This window comes from Akebia trifoliata, chromosome 14 (assembly GCF_017979445.1).
Source record: "Akebia trifoliata isolate Shusen 1 chromosome 14, ASM1797944v1, whole genome shotgun sequence".
NCBI classification, from domain to species: domain Eukaryota; kingdom Viridiplantae; phylum Streptophyta; class Magnoliopsida; order Ranunculales; family Lardizabalaceae; genus Akebia; species Akebia trifoliata.
The window spans coordinates 7391980-7412553 of record NC_141388.1 but is presented as its reverse complement, the minus strand read 5'-3'; the positions used below and the strand labels follow the sequence as shown (position 1 = coordinate 7412553).

General features: G+C 33.5%; 1 protein-coding gene and 1 long non-coding RNA gene across 2 annotated transcripts; both read right to left on the bottom strand.

Annotated features, from left to right (window-relative positions):
• Window positions 1-10198: 10198 nt before the first annotated feature.
• Window positions 10199-12170, bottom strand: LOC147385938 (bark storage protein A-like). The gene is made up of 6 exons (XM_086423901.1): window positions 11878-12170; window positions 11708-11775; window positions 11387-11542; window positions 11080-11286; window positions 10809-10988; window positions 10199-10552 (listed from the first exon to the last, which is right to left on the bottom strand). The coding sequence occupies exons 1-6, from the start codon at window positions 12128-12130 to the stop codon at window positions 10355-10357; spliced, it is 1062 nt and encodes a 353-aa protein (XP_086280027.1). The 5' UTR covers window positions 12131-12170; the 3' UTR covers window positions 10199-10354.
• A 4343-nt stretch (window positions 12171-16513) lies between these two features.
• Window positions 16514-19287, bottom strand: LOC147385937 (uncharacterized). The gene is made up of 2 exons (XR_015171673.1): window positions 19108-19287; window positions 16514-16913 (listed from the first exon to the last, which is right to left on the bottom strand). It is a non-coding gene; the product is annotated as an uncharacterized LOC147385937 (long non-coding RNA).
• Window positions 19288-20574: the final 1287 nt, after the last annotated feature.

The following is a 20574-nucleotide window of genomic DNA, read 5'->3' as shown; positions in this document are numbered from 1 at the left end:
GATGTAATTCCCACTTTAAGATTTGTTCAGTAACAATTTGATAAAAGGAGTTTTTGTAATAAAAATACAACAAATAGATTTGCACGTAAATCTCTCAATTAATAATGTGTGGTATGGAGTTTAAGACAGAGGCCTGAGACATTTCCATTACTTGTAAGTTTTTGAACGAATAAAGTTACAATTGGTCTGCGATCATCAAATATTGCTTCATCTCAAGTTATCAACACACACACAGTAAAATAAGTTTTCGTTTGATACATCACTTGTTGAGTAGGGTAGCGGAAATTCAGCACCTCACAAGCAGGAACTTATTAAAAACATGTCCCTATCAGACACTTCACTACACTATGACTTCACGAGGGAGTCACACCCAAACATTTAGAAATAATTAAAACCATTCTCAAAATATTAATATTTCATCTCAATCTCGGCTGAAACTGGAGTGTCACGGACAATTCCCAAATGGTGCAAAATTTTTGGCCATGGTCCCATCACTTCATCCTTTAAAGCCCCCATCTTTAATATAAAATATGAGAACAAAGATTCCATTGTGATTGTCCAATCTAACGAAAGCAACTAGTTAATGAACACTAAATACACTTGGAAATTTGTATTTTGTATTGAAAATGCCCTTACAAAAAATCTTGTGTACAAAATACCCTTATATGCTTATCCTTATAGTGTATTTATTGCACTTTATGTGTGCACTAGAGCACACATTAACAAAACACAGTTTTTAAGAAAAACACTTTTCTTAGTTAGAAAGATTTTAACTCTTAAGTACCAAGGGTCCTAGGGCTCTAATGGATTACCACATTGGCAATCCAACACGGCGCCCATCTAGATTTTATGTAAAAACTTATATCCAAAATAAAAAAATATAATAATTTCTTTTGGCTTTGATACAAGGTTTTGAAAATGGATAGTTCCAAACTGCCACAGAACTCCCAAATTTAAACTTACAATTCAATAGTTAAAATAATATATTTTTAATTTTATTTTTAAACAATTTATAGAATTTTGTCCTGTAAAACCCTATGGCATTGGATCATGTTTTTGGTTGCCACAAGATGAGCTCAACAACCCTTAGTAAGAGTCAATATCTTACTAAGTTGTAAATTAGTTTGACTTGAAAGTTTATAAGAAAAACACTTTCCTTACTAAATTAATATGGAAAGTTTCCTAATCTATGTGACCTTGTGGCATCCAAAACCATGATTCGATGCAACATGGATGTATTAGACATGTAAAATTCTACTAACTTCGAAAAAAAGATGGGAAGGAAAAAAACATAAAGATGTTGAACAAACTTCCTACAACACAGTCCTGATGTGGTAATCTGCACATTACCATTTTCTTCGTATCTCGAGGAAATCTATGAATTGTGAACATTGAGTTTGCCACTTGAGGTAGTCAGATTATCAGGATTCTTATTTTTAAGCTTTTAAATTTTATAGTTCAATAGCTCTCCACTTTTAACACTCTGGATCAAGTTCGAAATAATAATGATTATTTTTAGTTTTGTTTTAATATGACATTTTCCTTGAAATCTAGTTGGATTACATGTGGTTATCCATGTGGGCCGAACGACTCTTAATAATTAAGATTTGAAATCTTACCAACGGGTTATTGTTCAATTTTTTAACTGACGTATCAGAGAGGACCACCAACAGTGTGGGATCTGAGAAGCTGATAGTAAATCATTCAGGAGTTGTGAATTTCTGAGAAAAAACTTTGAAGCGGGGGCAGCCAGCTTCAAAATTTTGAAAAAATCCACTCCATTGGATTAACGTGACATATCTAAGGAGGAGTTAAAAATTTTTGCAGACATATAGAGGTGTAAATTAAATTCAAAATGCCACGTGTCATATTGTAACGAAGAGGTTCCTTCAAAATTTGAAGCAGGCTCCCGCTTCAAAGTTGGACTCAAATTATACAGAAAGCACCTCAAAAGGTTCATCAATGGTGTGGGGTCTGAAAAACCTAGCACATTTTCCTCAAGTGAATTATCTGAATTAATAAAGTTGCAATTATTGTACAATTGTAGACAGATTTTGTATCTCCAAATCAATAATGCGAGCTGCGGATGGTGGAGATCCTTGTTTAACAATCTCCCGTTTAATTCTTGAAAAATTCGTGAATATTTTATTTTTTTCACTAAAAGTTTTATTCTTCAGATTACTAAATTATTCTGAATAATTCAAGGATTTTTTAGTTTGAAAAGAATTAAACACATTTTTTTAAGAATAATATGACTTTTATGAATTCTTATAAAATTCGGTGGAAACAAAATGCTACTATAACGTGTTGTATGTTGCAAAGTGTAACTTGTAAATTGGGATGTGTAACACAAATTGACTTTGAAGCGGCCATGATTCAAAATTTTGGAGGTATCCACCTTTTTTACGTGACAAATGTCAATTTTATCTTTAAAAATATAATGACAAATATATGTACATTTATTTGAGATTAAACCTTATTTTTTCAAATTGATGATCTATCACTTGACTTCGGTCTTCTTTAAAAAATAATGGAACAATAACTTCAATGTCCTCATTATCACCACCATCATTATTATCATCACCATTAACATTTCCAATTCCATCATCACCATCATATATCATATGGCCAAATTTTTTATTTTCGAACTTTTAAAATGAAACGGATAAAACACATAGGAAGCATATGTTGCATATTTTTCATTTATCAAATTTTTGGCCAAATTTTATACCAGATTTTTGCAATTCAAAATCGAATAGAACTTGAATTTTCACAAATCGAAATTTCTGTCATATTCCGAATTGCTAACAAGGGTAGAGACTTGTTGGGATATCAATATAATTTCACCATATCTATTAGAAAGGGAATGTAAATTTCTTGGGAAAACGAATTCCACCCCTTCATTGTTTCTCGGAAAATGATAAAAAGAAGAAAGTTGAATTTTAGTTTTAACATGCGGGTAATAGCTAGAGAAATAACATTAGGAGGTGAAAAATTATTTTGTTGGATTGGGGTGGCATGGGAAAAAGTGGGTACAACACAGATTTCAAACACTTAGCCAACCCTCCCCGAGGAGCTTATCAAGGCTCAACTTGCCACTAGGCCAACCTCTTAGATTCTTACATGTAATTATTCTATATGGGCCCAATGAACAATAATAAGATTTGAAATCTTAACAACTTATTCAGGTTAGTGTACAATTTTTTAACTGAGATATCTCAAGGACCACCAACAATGTGGGGTCTGAGAAAATGACAACAAATCTTTCACGATTTGTAAATTTGTGAGGTAATGAACGGTTATAATTGTATCATTTGTAGAGTTGTTTATCTTTAACATATTGAAAAACTTTGCAGCTGGTAGTCCGTTTCAAAATTTTGAAGAAATCCTCTTCATTGGATTAACGCGGCATTTTTGAAGATGTGTTTAAATTTCTAATGGAAATATAAGGATGTGAAATAAATTTAAAATGCCATGTGTCATGTAACGAAGAGGTCCCTTCAAAATTTGCAGCAGGCCGCCCGCTTCAAAGTCGGACTCAAATTATACACAGAGCGCCTCAAAGGTCCTTCAATGGACAGAATTTCTTATCTCCAAATCAATAATGTGTGGTGCGGAGACTGGAGACGGGATGTTCATATATTGCAGGATATCCGTTTGAAAGGGAATTCCTTGGGAAAAAGACAAAAAGAAGAAAGTTGCAATTATTGTACGATCGTAGACAGATTTCTTATCTCCTAACCAATAATGTGTGGTGCGGAGGGTCGAGACTGAAGACTTGTTGAGATATCAATATAATTTCTTAGGAAAACAAATTCTTCCCTTCCAATGGTTCTTGAAAATTTATAAAAAGATGAAAGTTGATTTGTAGTTTTGACATGGGTAATTGCCAGAGAAATAACATTAGGAGGTGGGAAAATTATTTGGTTGGGTTGGGATGGCGAGGGAAAAAGTGGGTGCGAGTAGTGTGTCTTAACCTTTAATTGGAGTGTGACAAATAATTTAAGATATTTGGGTGTAATAAGTAAAAGTTGGGAGTGCTAATAACAACTCTTTAAATTAATGATCCTTTTATGAATAGATTAATAATTTATTATATAAAATTTCATGTTTACTATTTATTTACATTTTTCTTCCTTAAAAATATGTTACTTCGAAGTAGGTTGATTGGATATTGATAATCTATAGAACCAAACCCATTCCACCTTAGTTCAAGTTGGTTTGGTTTGATTCTATAGGTATTTTGGCTCGATTTTGATTCTTATTTAGTGTAATCAACCTATGTTTGTTCGGTTTTGATTTGGCTACAAATCGAACGAAGTTGCATCCCTATGCGTTATCATTTTCTCTCGTAGGTGAAATTTTTTTTAATTTGAGTGGGAAATATACGCATAATCATACATCTCACAACCTTCATGGAAAATCATTTTTCTGCCCATTTTTCGTAAAGACTTGTAGTGTCCAAGGTTTATAGTAGAAAGTATGTGATTATCTTTGTGGCTAAAGAAGTTTGGTATAAATTGTTAGATTTTGAATGGTTCGAATCCCATTAGAGAAATTGATTTTCAGAATTTTGTTCGTCTACTTTGTTTCTATAAATTTATTTCAGATTTTTGTTTTGTTGATCCTTTTTATGTGACTGTATTACAAAGTATTAGTACAGATAAATTTTAAAAAAGGCCAAGGCAGTTTCTGTAAAGTTTAACATGAACATTTCCCTACGTGAAAATTGGAAAATCCAAGAGAAAATTTTGACGTGCTAGAGCCCACGAATTTTATAAACTGAATTTTGACGGTCTAAGACCGTCGAAATTCTTGATGTTCTTAGATTTAACAGTTTAGAGCTGTCGAATTTCGCCCATCCTTCATTAATTTGACAATTTCAATCTATCGAAAAGAAATAATTTGACAATGAAAAATTCATTGCCAATTGGACTTATTGGTCCATCGAATTTTATGAACTTTTACTGCCTAAGACCTTCAAATTTGGGCTTATTTCACATTGTGTTCGATCACTTTCACGATCAAATTTACTGTATGTTCTTTTTTGAATCGTCATCCACAATGGTGTTCCATTCCTATTACGATGTTAGGTGCCTATGTGGCACATTAGTTCCAATTCATTGGACCGAGTGCACAAGTTGCTTGAGTACTCATTGGACTTCTTACCTTTATTATAGGAACGGGACATCACTCTAATACCAGTCTTTTTACCTTTATTGTGGACTCCTTACCTTTATTATGTGTTTTTTTATTTATTTATTACGGGTGGGGTGGGGAGTGGGTATTTTCATTTGCTTGAGACTCATGTCTAAGGATTGGCTCAAGATATGGACTCTCTTTCCACCAACTCGAACAAGAACATATGTGTAGGTGCAAATTTACTATATATTTTATTTATAGGTGGGTGGCGGGTGAGACAAGAGCATAGGACGAGATGCAAATTTATATTTGGTCTCTACATGGCATTTTTTATTATTGGAGATTAAAAAGTTTATTTAGCTAACTATTATGTATGTGTAATGATTTTGTAACTCAACCTGACAGGGTGATTCAAAAATTCAAGTGACGTGTATCTTGCAAGAACTTTAGATTTTTCCTCGAGATACTCAATTGCGCATTCCCATAAAACATGTGTAGTTGTGTATCTCGAGGGAAAAAATCTACAATTCTTTCACTTGCCACGTCAGTGAGTTTTTGAGTTATGATGTCAAGTTAGTTACAAAATAAGCACTTATTTTTTAATAACTCACGAAAATCTAGCTATCCAATATGTTATATATGTTCTTTTGTGATTCTCATTTTAAAGTCATTTTGATTGCTTTCGTGGACAATTTTGGCTTCTGTATTGAATGGTTCATCTTAATGAATAACAGAGATGTCTAGGCGATGTGCTCAGCTCAATTGCAGACCAACTTGGCCCAAATTTTACTTCCCTAGAAGAATATATATATATATATATATATATATATATATATATATATATAGGGTCCCTTTCAGCAACAAACATTTTGACAAACATTTTGGCAAAACATTTTTCAAAACATGGGTTAGAGGTTTTGGAATGGGCTGATTTTTGGTGAGGATGATCTCTACGGTGAGGAGATCATCCTCATAAAAAATCAGCCCATTCCAAAACTTCTAGCCCCATGTTAACAGGTTGAAAAATCGTGGACCGTCCATTTTTTGTAAACCATTTTTGATGGGTTAGAAGTTTTGGAATGGGCTGATTTTTGGTGATGATGATCTATTCCCTGTAGAGATTATCCTCACCAAAAATCAGCCCATTCCAAAACCTGTAACCCATATTTTCAAAAATGTTTTGCCAAAATGTTTGTCAAAATGTTTGTTGCTGAACATTTCCCATATATATATATATGGGTAGCATTCGGAGGCCCTAAAGAGAGCCAAAGATTGTGCCAAACATTTTTTCAATGTATGGGTTAGAGGTTTCGGAACAGGTTGATTTTTTGCGAGGATGATCTCTATGATGAGGATATCTTCCTCACCAAAAATCAGCTCATTCCGAAACTTCTAACCTCTTCAAAAGTTGTTTACAAAAAACAAATAGTTCGTAGTTCTTTTACTTGTAATCTAAGGGTCGAGGTTTCGGAATGAGCTGATTTTTTGTGAGGATGATCTCGATGGTGAGGAGATCATCCTCACCAAAAATCAGTTGAATCTGGAACTTTTAAGCCTATTAAAAATGATTTTAGAATTTTGAATCGTCGATTGTTGTTGTTTTAATAGTTGCTTGAGAATCTTCTTGTTTTGCATGTAGAGTTTTTCTATTCTTATTAATTGGTCACTAATTGAATTTAGATATTTATTTGTATAATTGCTTTGTTTCATAAGGTTATCTATATTTCTAAGTTTTGGTTATTCCTTTTCTAATACTTTAAATTCTATAGATTTGTAAGGTGATCCCATTACTGTGTCTTTGTGAATAGATATAACGATTTCATTTGTTGGTGGGGGGTGTATGGAATTTACTTGCCCTATCCTAGGGATATCCCAAATATTAGATTTGATAATGTTTATATATATTTTTTTTATAATTAGAGTTTTAAAATAATTATAATACCAATCGATAAATGAAATGTTTGTTTGTTTTTGCTTTAAATGATTATAATAAAATTCCCATACTTGTTCTTGATATGCTTCTGATTTTTCTTCAAATTTTTGTCTATGTGATGATTTTAAATATTCTAGGTTTATCTTTGCTATGTTAATTTTAAATTCTTTTCTTTCTATTACGTGGATTTGTGGAGAGTCATCTTGCATTTGTGATTGTGTAGGTGATGAGTTAGGAGAATTTTGATTGAAACTTTTTCTAAGATCTTGATAATAGGGTACAGGAATTGTTTCATCTTTTATACCATTAAGTTTCAAATCTCTACTTGTTGATGCTCTACTTACAAATATCCTACTAAGGGTTGTATTATTTTGTAAAGGTATTGTAGTAATTGAACTAGTTTCATCTGTTAATATTATAGACCTTTTAAAATAGGGAAAATGAATTTCTACTAGGTATTGAACTATGGATTCAAGTTCTTTATTTTCAGGTATTTGTGCTAGGCCTTCTCCTGCCAGGTTCCAGCTTGCTGGGAGTTCTATTTCATTTCATGTTATCTTTTTTGGAACTGGTGTATTTGATTTATAAATGTTACTTTGTAATAATAAAGTTTTTCCTTCTAATGAAGTTTTATTTAAGGTGCTTGAGTTTATTGTCGTTTGCATAGTTTTGTATACTATTCTGAATACTAAAGTTAAGGGTTGTGAGCTGAAAATCATTTTATATCCTGATGTTTGAATATTGAGGCTTAAAACTTTCATTATTCCTGGGTCAGTGAGAGCTACTGTAAAATTTGGAAAACTATCAAAGTATATGGATCCATCACAAAGGCTTGATTCTACTAAGCCTAGTAAAGAATCTGATCTTTTCTCAAACTGAGGTAGTCCTAGACATATTCTTAGATCTTTTCTCAAAAGCAATTACACTTGTGAGATGCATACATAGGGCAAACCTGACAAAGAGCTGAGAAATATATCAATTGTCACTTTCGGCATCCTATATGCCCCCATGATCAATGTAAAAGAAAGGAAGAAATGGTTGATAGGATTTCTAGCCATCCTTATTTATGGATTGGGTGTATACAATTTTATCTCGTATTATCATTATGAATCCCAAAGAATTAAGAAATTGAATATCACAAAAGTGTTTGTAGAGGGATGAATTGTGATGGCTTAGGATGACACCACGTGTCACCTTGGGATCCGGTCTTGGTATAGAAATCCAAGCAGCCAGGGCCGACTCAATAGAACTTGAGGCCTATGGCGAAAGTTTGAAATGAGAAATGAAGGCCTTTTTCATCAATAAAAATATTACATAAATAATATTACTATATATATATATTTTTTCTTTTTTAAATTTCCACGATACAGACTTTCAAAGTGGACATGCCCCCCATGTTTTGGTGAAAAAGGCACTCAACCAGTCACTACAACTTCATTCAATAAAAATTTTAACCATCATCTTGAACCTTAGGACTGTATCAAATTCTACCTGCAAAGCTAAATCTAAATGAGATTTTTGCTGAAGTCTAAATGATAGAATTTCGGATAGAAAAATCTAGGATTTTGTACAAAGGTTAAAGGAATATAGAACATGAAGGACTAGAAATAAGGTTGAATAAATTGAAATTAATTTACAGTAAAATTTGAAGAGCTAGAATATGAATGCGTTTGGGTAGAAAATAATGTATAATTTTAGGTAGAATAATCTACGATTTTGCATTAAAAAATATAAAATTTTCTTTAAAGGGGTTAGTATTAGCTTGAAAATAAGAATTGAAGATATGATTGTGTAGATCAAAAAATTACACAATGGATATTGAAGAGTTTGAAGATGATTGATTTTGGAAAGAAAAATCCGGGGCCTTGGCTTGAAGTTGAGGATAAAGGTATTTAGGTCTTTTTCTATTAGTCTATTAGGAAGATGGAGGTATAAAAGGCATGCGAAAAATATATGAGACTTCTTTATAACAAGAGAAAGTCCACTACAAGTGGTTTGAGTCCCCACTTTCACATTTAAAACATTGTGGCATCTATAAACATGCTCTGATGCCACAGGAATGTAGAGAACATAGTTTGAAAAACAAGTTATTTTTCACCGGTTTATTTTAATTTTAAATTTTGGAGTTTCATAGCCATCCATTTTCAACACTTTGGATGAAGTTCAAAATAAATTTATTTATTTATTTTATTTTAATGTTTTAATCTGAATTTTTCCATGAAAACTAGAAGGTTGTGGTGGTTGATTGCCAATTTGATACTACATGTGAGCCCAAGGACCATTTGAAAGATTGAAATTTTACTTAATTAGTACGAAAAGTATTTCTCTAAAATTATTATTACAATGGTCATTTTGATCAAAACCCAAGAAACTTGTTGAGTAGTGTAGTAAAAACTCAGCACTTCATGAAAAACATGTCCTTATTAGACGCCTCACTACACTACAACTCCATGAGGAAGTCACACCCAAGTTTTAAAATCTTGTCTCAACGCAATGTTTCAATTAGGAGAAAAATACAAATAGTCTCGACCCAAATATTTTTAGATAATTGGAACCATTCTCAAGAATATTATATTTCATCTTGGTCTCGGCTGAAACTGAAATGTCACGGACAATTCCCAAATGGTGCAAAATTTTGAAACATGGTCCCATCACTTCATTCTTTAAAGCCCCCATCTTTAATTTAAAATATGAGAACGAAGATTCCATTGTGATTTCCCAATCTAACCAAAGCAACTAATTATATCCTAGTTTCCATCACTAGTATCACAATGTGAAAAAAGCCCAAATTTGACAGTCATGGGCCGTCAAATTTCATAGAATTTGACAGACAAAAAGGTAGAATTGGTGTCAAAAATTTTATTATCAAAATTTATCTTTTTGACGGCCAGAAACAATCAAATTAATGAAGGATGGGAGAAATTTGACAGCTCTAAGCCATCAAATCTTCGAATATCTAGAATTTCGACGGTCCTAGACTGTCAAAATTCATTTTTTAAAATTCGTGGGCCTTGGCCCGTCAATTTTTTCTGTTGAATTTTCCAATTTTCACATAGTGTATGTTTGATTTAATATTCTTGTAATATTATTTGATCAAGGATTTGAATCAATGGTTGATGTACCAGTTCCCAAATCCTTGAGTTGTTTCCATGTTATTAAAGTAGCTAGGGATTTAACTGTGATACAAGGACTTATTTATCATAAATAGAGGATGACATGTCCATTACATAGGGATTTTGTCCAGCTTTACTACTACTACCGCCCTTGAGCTCCACTTGGTTACATAGAAATGAAAGGTTCTATCTTAGAATCCCCAAATATTTTAGGAAACACCTTGATGTATTGACGGACTGCTTTGGCAACATTGCTATATGCTAAGGGCTTGAATATGTTGCTCGAATCTATTTGTGATGGAACTCCAGCTAAGTTCGACAACCCTCGAAAGACGATCACTGGAAACCCATTGGACAAGCTTGTCTGCAAATCACCACAGTTGAAAGTCAAGACACATCAAATGTTGAGAGGCACCAACTTATGTATACCATTACAATGATCTATAATAATAGGCAAATATGCAACTAGGGTTGCTTACAGCCTTAATTGGAAGAAATGTGCAAGATTAAAAAATTGAATAGAGAAGACAAGATTCATTCAATTAACCAAAAATTCTGGGATAAGACTTCTCTGATGATGAGGATCAAGTAATTTAGTTATTAAAAAAAAAAAACCTTACCGTTACTACGGAAAAACTCTCCATATCCAAAGATGATACGCCGAAAGTTTCATGGAGGAAGTTTCTATATGCATAATTGTCCACATATATGTCAGAGGTCGAGCCCTTTAAGCCAATCACCAACTGGGGTTTACGTGGAAGGCAAGAACCCTCGTCCAAACACTCGTCCAGTTCCATCCCCTGAAGAAATTAAATTTGAAATCTGTTTTAATCGTAGCTTCCGTATAAGAAACACTAATAAACAAGAAAGCAAAGAGTACATGTATATGACCTCCAATTTGTTAGCCACGCGAAGCCAATTCGAGCTTGTGTTTGCCCAAACGATGTATTTAGGGACATTAGGCTGGTCCGACGTGTAGTATTCATGGTCCTTAAACCCAATGCGACCCAATTTATTGATCCCATCTCCCAGGGGTATATTGTAGTCTCCAATGTCCAACTTAGCGATATCATATTTCTTTAAAGGTGACCCATAATTCTGTAAAGCGTAAATAGAAACTTTGTGATCATTAACACTAAATCAGGACAAGAAGATGAAAAGAGATTAATAAATATAAAATTTTGATAACTAAACAGACCAGCCAATCCCATAGTCCTGTGTGAATAAATTTCTTGGGGACAACAATGTCTCCGATGGATAAGGAGCTGTCCCCATTACCAGAAATTCCAAAATGGATGATCCCAGACACGTTGAATAGATCCACCATTTGTTGTGTCGCGGTTGCAGCGTTCCTCTATTCATACAAAGAGCCATTGCGTAGAAAATTAGCTTAATCCTCCCTCCAAAAATAAAATTGTTTCAAACAAAAAACATATATCCAACCTCATATATAGGAAAGGAGTACGTAGAAGCTAAAAATGTAGAAGGTGATGGACGGGTAGGGAATAAATTTGTTTACCATTCCAACTCCACATCTCACAAAGATGATCTTCTTGCCATGGATTGTCCCCACACGATATCGCCTCCCTATTACATGAATGCATCACAGCCCAAACAATAACTGTCCTTCATTAACTAACTAAATAACTAACTAAACCAAGACATGCAAGGAAAGTAGTTCAAGCACACCTGCTACATCGACTGATGGAAAACGTGGGTGAGGTTCAAAGGCATCAGTATCGAAGAATGCTTTTTCTTCCTTTGATTTTACAGCGATGATACCTATGCGAGTTCCCTCACTGTTCAAGTCCGGGATTATACTCAAATACTCCCTTTGCAGGTCTAAGGCCTTAGTAGACACACAATTAGCAAGCACCGATGAGATCACCACCACTAACACAAGAACATATGAAGAGGAGAGTGATGTTTGCATTGCAGCCATGGCTCAGCTTAATTTGTGTTGCAACTTTCATTCGGAGCTAGCTCCTATTTAATACAAATTCTACACAGATCTCGAGGATTATCAATGGTGTCGAGGGCCTGTATGCGAGACGAGCACATTTTCCATGAGGTGTGGTTAATTTCTTGGATGAAAAATAAAGTTACACTTGTACTCCAAGTTAAAACACAGATCTCGAGGACCTCAATTAATGGTGTCGGGATACAAAAACCTAACACTTTCTTACCAGCAGTGACCTTATGATAGAGTTTGTTGGTCTTGTTATCGTGTGTCCTTTTTTGGGCACGCATTAAGGGACCATAAAAAAATGCCATTACAAAAAATCCTTTTTAACAAAGGAAAATGCCCTGCTTATTTCCAGAGTGTGTCTATTGCACGTTATGTGTGCTCTTAGGGTATACATTAACAAAACCAAAAGTTTTTAAAAAAACTACTTTCCTTAAGATTTTAATGGATTACTACATTGGCATTCCAACAGCGCACACCCCTCTAGATTTCCTAGAAAAACTCATATTCAAAACAAAAATAATAATAATTACTTTTGGCATTAATTCAAGGTTTTGAAAATGGACAGTTCCAAACTGCCTTAGAACTCCCAAATTTAAAACCCTACGGCATTGAATCATGTTTTTTGTTGCCTCAAGATGAGCTCAACAACCCTTAGTAAGAATCGATATCTTACTAAGTTGGTAGGACTAGTTCAACTTTAAAGTTTATAAGAAAAACGCTTTCCTCGATAAGTTAATATGGAAAGTTTCCTAATCAGCATGACCTTGTGGCATCCAAAACCATGATTTGATGCCACATGCATGTATTTGACACGTAAAATTCTACTAATTTTAAAAGAAAAGATGGGAAGAAAAAAAAAAAACAGAAAGATGTTGAACTAACTTCCTACGACACAGTGCAAATTTGGCAATCTGCACATTACCATTTTTTTTTATATCTCGAGGAAAATCTATGAATTGTGAACATTGTCACGTCATCACAGTTATAGGAAGCCAATTTAGAACAACTAAATTTTTTTTAACTATTTTTAAAGTTGTGATAATCTGACTACCCCACATGGCAAACTCAATCGACTACCTGACGTGACAAGTTCGAAACTGTAGATTTGTGCTCCTCGGTATACACAGTTCCCTCGGGATACACTTTTTTTTATAGTGAAGTGCAATTGTGTATATTGAGGAGCACAGATCTATGGTTCCGAACTTCTCACATCAGGATAGTCGATTGAGCTTGCCACGTGGGGGTAGTCAGATTATCAAGATTCTTATTTTTAACCTTTTAAATTTTATAGTTCGATAGCTCTCCACTTTTAACACTCTGGATCAAGTTTGAAATAACTATTATTATTTTTTATTTTGTTTTAATATGAGTTTTTCCTTGAAATCTAGTTGGATTACATATGATTATCCATGTGGGCCCAACGACTCTTAATAAGATTTGAAATCTTACAAACTTAGTCAAGTTATTGTTCAATTTTTTAACTGACATATCACGAGGACCACCAACAGTGTGGGATCTAAGAAACCGATAGCAAATCTTTCAGGAGTTGTGAATTTTAGAGGTAATGAAGCGTTAGAATTGTACCATTTGTAGGCTTGTTCATCTTTGAATTATACAGAAAAGACTTTGAAAGGGGGCAGCCAGGTTCAAAATTTTGAAAAAAATCCACTCCATTGGATTAACGTGGCATCTCTAAGGAGGTGTTTAAAATTTTTCAGGTGTAAAATAAATTCAAAACGCCTTCAAAATTTGAAGCAAGCTCCCGCTTCTAAGTTGGACTCAATTGAGTCCACAGCACCTCAAAGGTCCATCAACGGTGTGGGGTCTGAAAAACCCAGCACATTGTCCACAACTGAATTATCTGAATTAATAAAGTTGCAATTAGTGTATAATGGTAGACAGATTTCTTATCTCCAATCAATAATGTGTGGTGCGGAGTATGGAGATCCTTGTTTAGCAATCTCCCGTTTAATTCTTGAAAAATTTATGAATTTTTCATTTTTCAACTGAAAGTTTTGTTCTCTAGATTATTGAATTATTCTGAATAATTCAAGGATTTTTAGTTTAAACAGAATAAAACGCATTTTTTATGAATTATATGACTTTTACGAATTCTTATAAAATTTGGTGGAAAAAAATGCTGCTATAACTTGTTGTATGTTGCAAAGTGTAACTTGTAAGTTGGGATGTGTAACACAAGTCGACTTTGAAGCGGTCATGATTCAAAATTTTGGAGGGATCCACCTTTTACGTGACAAATGCCCATTTTATCTTTTAAAAAATAACAACATTTTTTTGTACATTTATTTGAAATTACACCTTAATTTTTCAAATTGATGATTTATCCCTTGATTTCGGTTTTCTTTAAAAAATCAATGGAACAATAATCTTAATGTCCACATTATCACCACTATCATTATTATCATCATCATTAACATGTCCAATTCCATCATCACCATCACTATCATATGGCCAAATTTTTTATTTTTGAACTTTTGGAATGAAACGGATAAAACACAAATGAGGTATATGCCGCATATTTTTTCATTTATCAAATTTTTGACTAGATTTTTTGCAATCCAAAATCGAATATAACTTGAATTTTTATATTCCGAATTGCAAGGGTGGAGACTTGTTGGGATATCAATATAATTGCAGGATATTTGTTTGAAAGGGAATGTAAATTTCTTGGGAAAACGAATTCTACCCTTTCATCATTTCTTGAAAAATGATTATAAAAAAAAAAATAGTTGAATTTTAGTTTTTATAGGGGGGGTAATAGCTAGAGAAATAATATTAGGAGGTAAAAGTGGGTACAACACTTGGGATTTCGAACATTTGACCTACTCTTCTTAAGGATCTTATCAAGTCTCGACTTGCCATTAGGTCAACCCCTTGGATTATTACACATGATTTTCTATGTGGCCAAACAAATAATAAAAAGATTTGAAATCTTATCAACATGTGGGGTCTCGAAAGCGACAGCAAATCTTTTCGGATTTGTGAATTTGCAAGGTAATGAAGGCTGAGAATTGTACTATTTGTAGACATGTTTGTCTTTAAATCATATTGAAAAACTTTGCAGCGGGCAGCCTGCTTCAAAATTTTGAAGAAATCCTCTCCATTGAGTTAACGTGGCATTTCTGAGGAGGTGTTTAAAATTTGGCGGAAATATAGAGATGTAAAATAAATTTAAAATGCCACATGTCATGTAACGAAGAGGTTTCTTCAAAATTTGAAGCAGGCTGTCGGACTCAAATTATACACAGTGCGTCAAAGGTCCATCAATTAATGGTGTGGGGTTCGAAAAACTTAGCACATTTTCCACAAGTGAATTATCTGAATTAATGACCACAAGTGAATTATCTGAATTAATGAAGTTGCAATTATCGTCCGATCTGGACAAACTTCTTATCTCCAAATCAATAATGTGTGGTGTGGAGGGTCGAGATTGTAGACTTGTTGTTGGGATATCAATATAATTGCAGGATATCGTTTGAAAGAAAATGTAAATTTCTTGGGAAAATGAATTCCACTCTTTCATTGTTTGTTGGAAAATTATAAAAAGAAGAAAGTTGATTTGTAGTTTTGACATGAGGATAATCGCCAGAGAAATAACATTAAGAGGTGAGAAAATTATTTTGTTGGGCCGGGATGGCGTGGGAAAAAGTGATTGCAAATAGTGTGTTTTAATCTTCAATTGGAGTGATAAATAATTTAAGATATTTTGGTGTAATAAGTAAAAGTTGGGGTACCAATGACAACTCTCCAAATTAATCATCTTTTTATGGATAGATTAATGATTATTATAGGGTCTCGTTCAACACCCTACGTTTTACCCTACACTTTACCCTACGTGTTTTGTCCTACATGGGTTAGAAGTTTTAGAATAGGCTGATTTTTGGTGAGGATGATCTCCTTGATTTTTGGTAAGGATGATCTCTATGGCGAGGAGATCATTCTCACCAAAAATCAGCCCATTCCAAAACTTCTAATCCTATAAAAAATGATTTACAAAAAATGGACAGTCCATGATTTTTCAACTTGTAAACATGGGGTTAGAAATTTCGGAATGAGCTGATTTTTGGTGAGGAGGATCTTCTAACCGTAGAGATCATCATCACCAAAAATCAGCCCATTTCAATATTTCTAACCCATGTAGAACAAAACATGTTTGGTAAAGCGTAGGGTAAAGTGTAGGGTGTTGAACATTTCCAAAAATAAGAAGAAAAGACCCTTAAAAGAGAGGAATCATCAAGATCTGGTTCTGGGGAACACTAAGGTATAAGCACTCAAAACAAAGTGCTCCCATTAGAAGCTAGGGTTATTTGTTGCTATAGATCCTATTTCTTGTGGTGAAAGATACATATGGTTGTTTGATAAACTGGATGGTGAGTAACTAAGTTATAAAAAAACAAATACTTTGCACAAAAAAAGTTTTAAAAACTAAACACCAGCCGACATTACAATGTACTTCCAGTTCCTCCCATTAAAAACAAACATCATTTTAAGAGTTTCTGAACACCTAAAAAAATTGGGAAATAAAACGGAACAAGTTCTTTTGACAGAATCACAAAACAGTTACCTAGTAGGATACTCCAAGTCGTAGTGTCGTGTATGTGAGAGAGATGACCAAACCATACAACTGGGAAAATAATATACCTTGCTGTACAGTGTTGTAAGATCCATCTCATCAAATGGAAGATATCCCGCCATCAAAACATAAAGTTCTCCTGCCAGTTCAAAATGTTTTCTCCTGCTTGGTGACAACAAAAACATCAGAAAAATGTATGATTTTGGCCAAAAACAAGAATCTCTTAATGTACTAGAATCATGAAATAGCTTATGAACTTCAATCTTTTCGGATCACAATCAATCACTAGCTTGTGTAATCATTTAAAACCAATTCTAATAATCAAACAAACATTCAATTAGGAAAAAACACACCACTGTTTTGAGTCTTTCATTGTCTGTTGCGCTCTTTTGTGTGAAAATTAATGTCATTCACAATGTATCCCTTAAAACAAATCACATTATGTGATGGGCCCACGGCTAGATTCTCTATACGTTCATCTACAGGCTCACCATATACTTGTATCTGAGTAACCTATTTAAGATTAGAAAATGGGATAAGTAAAGTTACAAGTGTATTTAGCTGTGCTTTCATTCCTCCTTTGGGTGTTAATCATTCCTCAAATTCTATTTTTGAGTAAAGTTCTTAACATTGATTGTCTCATGCAATTTGGACTTGGACAAGAATGGGTTACATAAAGCAGCCCACATTTTTTTTTTTTTTTATTGATAAGCTGGGGTTAAGGGAAGAAAAACCACTTCTAATGAGTATAGATACAAGATAAATCTTCTTCAACAATTTTTAGAAGATCATGCGGAACATTGATTGCATCAAGGTTCAGATGGACAAACAATAGACAGAAAATCATAACCATAACATCATATATTCTGACCATCTTCTGTAGGTGACACCCCATTAATCCCACTCCCTAGAATGGGTGTACAATCTCACAACATAAGGAATGCTCTAAGCTTAAGGATGACTTCCCATAAAGTTACGACGTCTCAAGATAATCCACTATGAACAACGAACTCACTAACCTGTACGTATGAAAAGGGAACAGCAAGCACAACAATGTGCACATATAACATAGCTATGAGATATAAATGATAATTTGAATCTCATCAAGTAATTTCAGAAGAACCAAACATAGTAGTGAGGCCTATCTTGCCCTGCAGAGGAAACTATAATGCTCACGTTTATTTAATTTATTAATTTCCATGGGGCATCAACATTGGTAAAGCACGTAAAAAAGGCCACTCCATTTTACAAAAAATTTCCTCTATGTACAACACATACAACAATTGCTTACATACATAACTTAATAGTTTTTGCCAAGAACATATCATAATTTATTTCAATATTTGTTTTCATTCATAATGCATATCATCTTACCTGAGTGATACTACTATATTGTATCCTATAAATTGACTAAAGTCTCTAAAATATCTACCACTATGAGAATATTATGATAATGATGATGATGATTGAAAATGATTATGGTGATGATCTCTCATTGTCCGTATTTATTTCAAATAGTTTGTAGATGTTAAATTATCTCTTTGTAAGAGCAATTTGGTCCCAAATAATTGTAACTTCTAAATTATCATAAATAAAAACTAAGAAAACAGTATAATTCTCAGAGGTTGCTTCCTCTTCTCTAGCCTCGACAATTAGGGGACCAAAGGTCTCAACAAAATTCCTTTCTTTGGACGAAGACCTTGTGAAGAATCCTCGCAATGGATAATGTCATCTGAAAAGGCCGCATTACTCCTAATACGTGTCTCACTTTTTAGCATTTTTGATATAGAAAAAACAAATGAAATAACTTAGGTTTCACAAATTATTGAATTTACCACAAAATTCAACATGAAAGGAAAAAATTTGATATAATCTTATCTACAAAATCAAGTAAAATCGAAATACAATCAACAATAAAAATTTCTCCAAACCATTTAATTACACAAATTATCAAATTTACCACAAAATTCAACACGAAAGGAAACTTTTGATATAGATCCTATGTACAAAATCGAAATACAATCAGCAATAAAATTTTCTCCAAATCGAAACATCTCATTTATACACCATGCTAGGAAAATGAAATTACTTGAAAAAATGAATTGGAAATGATGCACGTTGAGCTGATTTTAGGATCAAACAGAGCAGACTAACAAGTTTAATCAAATTATCGGATTTCTTGAAGTGTCGATCTCAATGTGATTTCTCCAGAGTTCCCTAATTACCTGAAAAATCGATTCCCTAAATCTCTTGAATCAATAGAAAAAATAAAAGCAAGCTTTCTCGTCTTCATCAAACCCTAGATCCACAACACACACACACATACATAAAGAGAGAGAGAGAGAGAGAGAATTACCTTGATGGGTCGATTAAAAGAGATGAACCAGAAGAGATCGAGTCGAGAAAGAGCGTGATATTGTTTATTTATGGAGAGATGAATACAGGGGAATCCGAAAATTAGACCCGATTGAAGAGACAAAGAGAGAGAACAGATCGAAGAGAAAATTGCAATTTCGTTTGGTTTGAAGCAACGTATTACGACAGACACAACTAACGCTGTACGTGCCTAAAACCAAATTTTTGAAGAAAAATAAATAAATAAAAAATTTAGGCTACAACGACGTTTTCTTGGTGGCCGTCAGTAAATGTCGTAGCAATAAATTAATATTCTTGTAGTGAGTTGTGAATTTCTTAATGGTTAAAGCTTCAATTATTATACAGTTAGATGTGTCATCTCGAAATTAATAAAGTGTGATGTGGTGAATGAAAAAGAAGGATCAGTATGATTCCAAAAAATTCATTTCTACAGGGGTATAAATTCCTTGGGAAACTGAATTCTATCTATATGCATGGATCGGCAAGTGACACAGTCACTCTAGGATTTTCCTTTCTCAATTCATTTGGAGCTCTTATTTAGCACCTTGATTTTCATACTCGATTTTTTTCATTCAATCTGTACTTAGCTAATGTGGCAAGGGCATAAAACCATAAATCATTTTCTTCGGGATACACAAGGAAAAGGATCTATGGTTCTATGCTCTTGCCACATCAATCAAGTACAAATCGAGTGAAAAACCCGAGTTCAAAAACCATTAGCCTCCTATTTAATACAAAATCAACACAGTGTCTAGGATCATCCAATGGTGTGGAGGGCCTGCATGGGAAACCAACACATTTTCCATGCGTTGTGGTTAATTTATAAATGAAGAAAGTTACAATTGTACGAGATAATGAAAGTTACATGTCAAGCTAGTCTTACTAATTTAGTAAGACTTCAAATCTTACAAAGGGCCACGAGCTCACATTTTATCGCATCCAAAAACATGATACAGTGGTGCCACAAGGACGTGGAGGACAAATTTTTAAAAACTTCGAAAAACAAAAGTTAAAAATTAAATTTATTTTTCACACTTGAATTCTAATTTTAAATTTGGGTGTTTGATAACGGCATATTTTCAACACCTTGGATGAAGTTCAAACAAGATTTTATTTTTTGAATTATTATTTCTATTTTAATTTATTTTTAATTGAATCTGAGTTTTTCATTAAATCGAGAAGTATGTTTCTTGGATCGCCAACGTGGTCATAATCCATGTGAGCCCATGGGCCGTTAGTAAGATTTGAAATTTCCTTACTATGTAAGGAAAAATATTTTTTTCATTATTGAACACAGATCTGTTGGACATTAAATTGATGATTTGAGGTCATTAATTAGAAAGAAGCATAGGACTCTTATTGTACGATTGTCTGTGGGTCAATTCGAAAATAATCACAGATCTGGAAGACCATTAATGATTATTACTGCCATCTGAGGTCTGAGAAA

Excerpts from the sequence above, each read along its gene's own strand:
- LOC147385938 (XM_086423901.1), bottom strand. The coding sequence starts at position 12,130 with ATGGCTGCAATGCAAACATCACTCTCCTCTTCATATGTTCTTGTGTTA. Across the intron at positions 11,287-11,386 it reads CAGGACTATGGGATTGGCTG|AATTATGGGTCACCTTTAAA; the intron begins GTCTGTTTAGTT and ends TACGCTTTACAG. Across the intron at positions 10,553-10,808 it reads AGAGTTTTTCCGTAGTAACG|ACAAGCTTGTCCAATGGGTT; the intron begins GTAAGGTTTTTT and ends GGTGATTTGCAG.